Source organism: Meleagris gallopavo, chromosome 23, assembly GCF_905368555.1.
Source record: "Meleagris gallopavo chromosome 23, MGAL_WU_HG_1.1, whole genome shotgun sequence".
NCBI classification, from domain to species: Eukaryota; Metazoa; Chordata; class Aves; order Galliformes; family Phasianidae; genus Meleagris; species Meleagris gallopavo.
The window spans coordinates 4,198,573-4,206,864 of NC_139426.1; the positions used below are offsets into that span (position 1 = coordinate 4,198,573).

Here is an 8,292-nt window from a genome sequence, read left to right on the forward strand (position 1 = left end):
CTCTGACTGCAGAAGTTCATTTGTTTGGAAAATCTGTCCCAACTGAAGAAGTACATGAAGAGAAAACTCAAAAGCATAAAGCACTTCTACTCACCTATAGCCAAAATGCCACCCTTCCTTTCATTTGCATCAGAGCTAGAGACCAGTTCAAAAATGTGATGGTTCAGCTGATCATAAAACCTGGTGGATTCCTCCTGGCTCATCTGTAACAGGAAAAGACTCATATAGGCTCTCAGCATTCTCTCTTCTCTTGCTACTTCCAAAACCTCCACAGAGACAATACTCCTTAGGTTACACTAATAGAAAGAACCATACATTATAAACAGTTTCTCTTCTTTACGTCCTTGACCTGTTGAGTTTATTAATCCTGGTGCTTGACCATCCATCGCTCACCTCTCTTCTCCTACATGCTTGGGCAAAGGTAAGATCCATGTTATGCCCCACCTCCTCACTAATAACAGTTTTCATATTCCAAAAACATCCATCCTCAGAGTACCCAGCCAGTGCCCTACGCTCATTTAATAGACAGATAATACATTTTTTGTAGCACTCACTTCACGGAGTTCCATGGTGACATAATGCTGCAGGTCCTTGGCAGCTTTCGCCCTTGTTTCTTCACTGCGACTCTTCAAGCCATTGGCAAATTGTTGGAGAATAGACACAGTGCCTGACATGGTGCTGTTATGCTGGGGCTTGGGGCATCAAGTCCTGTAAGTTCTTCAGAGACACAGGATTTTCAGTATTTTCAGTTACTGAAATCTCTGAGCTTAACTCTGCCCCTACTGCCTTTTTCCAACATATATCCCATTGCACGCAAGGATGCTGTGCCAGACAGTATAAACAATACAGCTAACCAGTACCTTCCCCTAGGCACTATAGCCCCGTGATAAAACCACATCATTACATCACGCTGCAATGTCTCCCACAACCCATTTCCTCTCTGGTTCCTCCAACACCAAAACACACTCCAGTAGGTTGGGTGCACCCATGGTGCTCTAACTGCAAGGCACACGATAGCCAAAAAGACACCATGATAAGATGAAGTTTTGCAGTCACCCTATAACGAGGCACAGTCTTTCCCATGAATGTGCCATTATGGCATCTGATTCCTCTGTGAGCATTTTCACCCAAGTTTCTCCACGGAAATCCCCATGTTCTAACAACATTTGGGGCCCGGCAAGCATTACATTCCTCAGGAGATATTTAGAGATGAGATGTCCACTTATAGCAACAGCAGTCACTGCAGGGGGATGTTTGCTATTGTAACATCACATCACATAAACCCAACCTGCCCACTTGACAGAAGGGCCCACAGCACCACAACGCATCAAAACTTCAATTCTTTCCCCCCAGTATTCCCCACACAGCCTTAAACCCCACGGAGAACACCACGCGAGGTGACCTCGGGGCTCCTCACGACGAGGGGAGCCCCCTGAAGGAGCCCCATCCCCGCTGAGGGGGCGGCAGGCCCGAACCCCACAAGCCGGGAGCGCGGGAAGGCTGAGGGCGCGCGGCGCGGCGGGAACGGGGCCTCCGCTGCGGGGCTGAGGGAGGCCGTGGGGCTGAGGCGGCCGGACCGCTGACAGGGCGCGAGGCGCCGGCCTGGCGGGCTGTGAGGCGGGAGGGCCGCGATGGCGGGGCCGCGCCGGGGAGCGAGGAGTTACGGGATGCTGAAGGGAGGCTCCCGAGCAACACTCACTCACCACCTCCACCCCAAACGCCGCCAACGCCGCCGGCTCCCCCGCTCTGGGCCCCAGCGGCCTCCCCCGCGCCTACCGGACCGGCAAGACGCTATCGGCCAATAGGCTCCCAGAAAAGGTTTGATAGGTAGTGCATTTGGCCAATAGAAATAGAGAAAAAGGGAAGGGGCGCTCCTAGCCCCGCCTCTCCTCCTGAGGGGCCGCAAGAAGAGTGACCGTCACCGCTCTGCCAATCAGCAGGCGAACTGCGAGTGACTGGCAGCGCGCTCTACCAATAGAGAGCTAGGTTCTCTCGGCTGGTGACAAGCCTGAGCTAGGCCCGCCCTCCAGACGCCGGCAGCCCTCCGCTCTCCACAGGAGCCCGTGCGCGTTGTACGCATGCGCGAAGGCTAAGGCGCAGGGCCGCGCCCGGTGCGTACGCGAAATGAGTCCGTGTGGGGCTGAGGGCGGGCGCGGTGGAGCGGTGCTCAGCAAACGCAATGGCGCGTAGAGCGGGGCTGGGAGCCGCCCCTGGCAGCCGTGCGGTGTTTTATACTTCCATCAGACCCCGGCGGAGCGTTACAGATTCCCGTCAGGCCGCGCGGCAGCGGAACCCTCCGCGCGGGGCTGAGGGGCGGGCGGGGCGGTGCGCATCGCCTCGGGCGCCGCGCGAGGCTCCCCTCAGGCCCGGCCATGGAGGCGGTGCGTCCCGCCCGCCCCTCCGGGCCCTGACGCGCGGCCCTTCTCCTTGCAGGTGCCGCGAGAGCATGGGGCCGGCGGAGCCGGTGCAGAAGATCAGCATTAATGCCGAGAGCCCTCGCGGCGGCGAGAGGAACGGCTGCGGGGCGGGGGCTGAGCGCGGCCCCGCCGGCGGCTGGAGGCAGAAGTGCGCGGCCTACGTACTGGCGCTGCGGCCCTGGAGCTTCAGCGCCTCCCTCACCCCCGTGGCTCTGGGCAGCGCGTTGGCCTACCGGGCCGAAGGAGCTCTGGACCCGCGGCTGCTGGTGGGCAGCGCCGTGGCCGTGCTGGCCGTGCACGGGGCCGGCAACCTGGTGAACACCTACTACGATTTCTCCAAAGGCATCGATCACAAAAAGAGCGATGACAGGACGTTGGTGGACCAGATCTTGGAGCCTCAGGACGTGGTCCGGTTCGGGGTGTTCCTGTACACGGTGGGCTGCGTCTGCGCCGCTGGGCTCTATGCCGTCTCAACGCTGAAGCTGGAGCACCTGGCCCTGGTTTACTTCGGGGGGCTGTCCAGCTCCTTCCTCTATACTGGAGGTAAGCACCGGCCCCTGTTTGCTCTCAGTCTGAATGGGACAGTGAAGTGACTTGTCAGAGGAGACCCAAGTGATTTAATAGGCTGCCTGGAAAGTATTTGGTGGTATTCCCTGGAGTGCTGGTACATAGCCTTGCCATTGATTGCATTGACTGTGGGGAAGTGCGAGAAGGGATGCATCAAGTTCAGCTGGAAAGTAGCACTGAGACATTGATACCATAAGGCAGTTGATCAGGAAAGTCTCTAAGACTGAATTTGGAGCGTTAGAAAGCAGGAGTTCTTTAATAGCAGCACTGAATGCATGGGGGTCATCCTCCTATCACTATGGCTTGCATGCTTACAAAAGATCTTTAGTTAACATACATTTCTTGTGTTACATATGAGTTTTCCAAGAGGTATGTTATATATGCAGAACTTTCTTAGAGTTATGTTACATATGCAAGTTTCCCAGAATTATGTATTCAGTGACCGATTCCAAGCAGGAGCTCCTGTTTCTTTGGTACAAAGACTCGGTAAAACTTCTTTATCTCCTTGGTTCGGAGACACAGCTCTTCTTGTTATCTGAACAAAAATTGCAGGGCAGGTCCAGATCCATTCATCAACCAACACTAGCAAATGTAACAACATCGTTATAACTTGTATCAACTATGTTAGCAGTATGGCTGTAGGTGCTCCTTAGAACTGTTACTGAAGCTTTTTGTGGTGTGTATCTCATATCTTCTACAGTATGGCTTGCTGCATGTGTCCTTTTCCATTGGTGGAATTTGTTATGTTTTGGAATGTTGTTATGCTTTAGATGGAATTCCATTGAGAATGCAGAACAGTACGTGCTTGTTTTACTGAGAAGGTGTTCTTAGTGTTGTTCTGGGTTGGGTTGGTACAACACGAAAGGCTGGAGAAATTAATGAGCTGCATTTTCAATAAAGGAAAAAAGACAATATGCCTCTCAGCCATAGCTATGTACTTGTTGGCTGTTTTACAGTATTTCTATGGGAAGGGCTGATCTCTTGTAATCCATTCTCTGTTGTCATTTGATTTGTTTGATGATGCTTCATTGTATTCTTGTGTTTTGCCACAGGAATTGGATTTAAATATGTTGCACTCGGAGACGTGGTGATCCTGATCACCTTTGGGCCCCTGGCTGTCATGTTTGCCCATGCTGTGCAGGTTGGTTATCTGTCTGTCTCACCGCTGCTCTACGCTGTCCCGCTGGCTCTCAGCACTGAGGCCATCCTGCACAGCAACAACACGCGAGACATGGAGTCTGACCAGCAGGCAGGCATTGTCACCTTGGCTATCCTCATCGGCCCTGCGTTCTCCTATGTTCTCTACACCGTGCTGCTCTTCTTACCCTACTTAATTTTCTGTGTGTTGGCCACACGCTACACCATCAGCATGGCATTGCCACTGCTCACCATCCCGATGGCATTTTCACTGGAGAGGCAATTTCGGAGCCAAAACTTCAACAAAATTCCTCAGCGGACAGCCAAACTCAATCTCCTTTTGGGGCTTTTCTATGTTTTTGGAATTATGCTGGCACCAGCTGGTGTTCTGCCTGAACTGTAACAAGCTGTAGAGCCAGACCTCACAGTTCAGTATTAATGCCAATGAAGAGGGGGATTATGTGGGTAGTTGACTGTTATGGACAGTGTGAAACACAGAGAGACTGTCCTGAGCTGTTGATTGTATGTGAGTGTTTTGATTTCTGGTCTTGGTTAGCTTGCACATCAGGCTTTAGGGAAGCCATTTATCAGTTCCTTGGAATATCACTTCCTTGCAGCTTTGATCCTGGAGAAGCAACGTGACCTGAGGACAAGAGTTTAAAGAATGTCACCCTTCTGCTGATGAATTCTGAGGGGCTTCCACTGTTAATGGAAGTAAGATTGAGTCTCATACAAACACTCCCTTCATAAGTAGCTTTGATTGCTCTTCTTACAACTCCTTCCCACAGTCATGGAGTTCAGTGGCTCCCACGTGGCAAATAGAAAGCACTGCCAAATGTTTAGCATCACAGTGGCATAGGTGCTATTCACTCCCTTGAGAACGTGATTCATCAGTCGTATCTTTTAATTTTTGTTGGTTTTCTTTTTCCTTTTAAGCTTTAATTTCCAAGCCCCCTGAATGGTAGTAGGATACTGATTCATTCACTGTTGTCTCTGCTGGATTCTTATAATCTAGAAAATACAAAATTGTGTCTCTGTGGTGTGTTGGTGCAAAAATGGAGCACAACTAGCCCACTGCACAAGCTTGAAGACAAAACCAGTTGATGTATTCTGCTTTGAGAGCTGAACCTGTAAATGCAAATCACGCAACTGAATAGCCTTCAATGAGTAGAAGAACAAGTGGTTTCCTTTCTACTTTTGCTTAAATTTAACTGTCTGAAAGGACAGCCATGTAGTTAAGGAGAAATGATGGACAGGGTGCCAAAATTCTTGGACCTGGGTTGATATTTGAGTGAGAGAACAAGCTTTCAGTGGAAAAAATATGTTTTTTTATTGTCATTCTCTCTGTTTAGAGGCTTGAAGTACCACAGTCAAATGTCCTATTGTAAGACCTAAAAGAAGTCCAAGTAAGAAGCAAAGGAGAAAGACACAGGGTTAGCAAAAATAAATGATTGTGTTGGCTCTACGTATAAATGAGAACTGGGGATGGGAAGAAACCATCTTTACTAACCAGATTTTTTCTAAGGCAGACCAGTTTGTGTGACTGAATCCAACTTAAATGTTAGGAGCTCTGAAGTGAGTTTCCCCACCTCTTCTCCTCCCTCTGCACCTTGCAGCGTTGTTTTATTTTCTTCTTTAGATCTCACCTATTGATACTTTGACCTTTTGGAGAACTGTTTGTTTCAGTGAACGTGCAGCAGTTTGAAAAGCAAACCATGCCAAACACAACTGGGAAACATCCAGTCACTTTCCATACAAAGATGAATTTGTCCATTCTGTTGTTACTCGGTGGCAGTTGAATTCTCTCTTTTTGAAGAAAAAGTATTTATTTCCTATAGTTAGGGGTTTGCTGAGTTGTTTGTTTAGAGGAGTTGTGAAGAGCTTCACAGCAATTCATCCTGGTGTGCCACTCTGTTAGTGCCTGGAGCACAGCCTTGCTTTTGAACCAAGGGGAAGCGCGTTAATTACTATATAAAGGACTTTTAAGCAATAAACTTAGCATGGTGTTGTCCTTCATTTGTCATAATTAAATCATACATTCAGAAGTACTGAGTGTTGTATTAGTGGAGTGTGCCACTGCCAGTGCTGAAGCTGTTAATGAGACAAGATTGCATAGTATTAAGAGCTCAGTGACAAAACCTGATCTGACTGGGCACAAGACAAGAAGATAAGGACTTCAGCAACTGTCTGCTGCTTTATACAGCAAAATACTTGGCTAGATTAGAAACATGAGGAGAAAAGGGAAGAATTCAGCTTGGGCAGATGGAGGGAGATGGAAGTGTTTTGGAAACTGCTTTAAGTAGAGGTATAAAACACAGTATCTACTGTTGTTTCTTTGTAGACCTACAGCATAAAGAAGAGCTTGGCTCTGTGACCCACATCGCTTTTCTGCAGAGAAAAGCTTTCCCAGGGATGTGGACTGAGCTGGTGAATCTGCTAATTGTACGCTGGGAGATAGGTGGGTGTATTAATCCCAACGTGGCTTCGTTGTTACCCTTTGTAGCAGCTGTGAGCTTCATTTTATGATGGCTCGTTTTTATGTAGCTGTCAGTTTAAAAGAGTATTTCTCTTTTTCTACTCCTTGTGCACAGAGTTACTCAAGCTGAATTCCTTATGATGCCTAAGACATGGCTCGTCTGATAGCTGTACTGGTGGAGAACAACCTGGGGAGTAACTGGTAGTGAGGCAGTGTATGCAGCTGTGGTTGTATTGGGGCTGCCCTTTAGTCATGGGAAGGATCACTGCTTCCTGTTCAAAGAGATGATGGAAGAGTTCACTCATACGTGTGTATGTTTGTGGAACTCTTTTCAAGGAGAGGAGTTTTAAAGCAGTTTAGTGATGAGGATTAGAGGAAAATGAGTCTGAAATGCTTTTGCTTCCTAACAGATACTGGTTGCATACGGTTCCCTGTCTGTGAAAGAATGTAATTTCACGTGCTTGGGGATACTGATAAGAGCTCCCATTTTCTTCACCATGGCTTTGAGGAAGTCATTTACCTACTTTGTGTATCAGGAAACAGCTAACTTTTGCCTACCTCACAGGGATGCTGAGCCAACATCACTATCACAGCTTTGAAAGTAACAAGTGCTTTATCTCTGTGTGCTTTCCAAAAGCGTGTTAGCATTAGAAAGCATTTTAGGTATGAACTAACCTAACGGGTGACTGAACCAGTGTGAGCAGACCAAAATCACCTCCGAGCTGACACTGAGTGGTAAGAGAGGCTCCCTTGGTTTGTTTTGTGATGAGGATGCCGAGTCTGTTTCTGTCCCTCTCCTTCCTGTCCCGTGTGATTTTACCTGAATATACATTTCTTAAGCTTCTTACAGGTCTCTCTCGAGCTGTGTTGCTGTGTGATGAGTCTGCATTGGTAGGTTAACTGATTAATGTGTCCTAAAGCACCTCCTGGCCTTTCTTACTCAATAAAACGACTGAATGTTATTCTGTTAACTATACTGCCATTATTTTATATCACCCTGTGTTTTTGCACATGTATTAGAGAATTCTCTGGGAAGGTAGGGGTCTTTCTCTGCAGTGCTTATAGTGTAAGAACATGAAAGCTCATACCTATTATTTTATGTGTGCTGAGTCTCCTTATGACTTGCATAATCATGTCCTTCCATCTCGTTGGATAAGAAGTTTGGTAGCAGTGATCATCTCATAGTAACAGCAGACTTCAGACTGGTGTTAGTGTTTCCATCAATAAACAGAATTTCCTTTGATGCAGTTTTCTGTGCCACGTCCTGCTCAGCATTTGTAAGGAGCTTCCAGCTGAACTTTCTCAACATTTAATCTTTTTAATAAAGGTGGACTTTTTCATCCTCACCTGTGTGACCTGCTATCCTTCAGTGTCGTGGTCTCTTCTTGCAATGGCTTTATTCTGCTCCATAGGCCTGTGGCAGAACAACTCCTCCCTTTTGGAAGAACCAGAAACAGACTTGATGGCTTAGCCTTTATTTTCCCCGTTGTGACAGTGGGCTTCTCGCGGTGCTGTCGCTGCTGCCTCCTTACCAGCACCGGCCCGAGGTGATGGAGATAGCTGTGTTTGGAAGTTTTTGGCAGTCTGTGCGTTTCTTCTAGAGGGTCTGCAGATACATCACCAACAAGCTAGCACACTAGTAGTCAACTCACTTTAAAGAAGCATGCCCTCTAGTAGAAACTTCAGACACTGGGA

General features: G+C 48.2%; 2 protein-coding genes across 4 annotated transcripts in view; one reads left to right on the plus strand and one right to left on the minus strand.

Annotated features, from left to right (window-relative positions):
- Positions 1–1,838, minus strand: part of MTOR (mechanistic target of rapamycin kinase) — a 61,983-nt gene extending 60,145 nt beyond the window's left edge. Inside the window, exons 1-3 of one of the 3 annotated variants that reach the window (XM_010723001.4) lie at positions 1,704–1,838; positions 555–717; positions 95–203 (exon numbers count right to left, since the gene is read on the minus strand). In XM_010723001.4, the coding sequence (XP_010721303.1) occupies positions 95–203; positions 555–674 (229 nt within the window). In that variant the 5' untranslated portion in view covers positions 675–717; positions 1,704–1,838. Of the gene's footprint in view, positions 1–94; positions 204–554; positions 718–1,402; positions 1,642–1,699 lie in introns of those variants that run through there. The other 2 variants (XM_010723002.4, XM_085242524.1) reach the window with 2 other exon arrangements.
- A 177-nt stretch (positions 1,839–2,015) lies between these two features.
- Positions 2,016–7,943, plus strand: UBIAD1 (UbiA prenyltransferase domain containing 1). Its single transcript, XM_003212277.4, has 3 exons — positions 2,016–2,111; positions 2,434–2,960; positions 4,037–7,943. The coding sequence occupies exons 2-3, from the start codon at positions 2,447–2,449 to the stop codon at positions 4,522–4,524; spliced, it is 1,002 nt and encodes a 333-aa protein (XP_003212325.3). The 5' UTR covers positions 2,016–2,111; positions 2,434–2,446; the 3' UTR covers positions 4,525–7,943.
- The last annotated feature ends 349 nt before the right edge of the window (positions 7,944–8,292 follow it).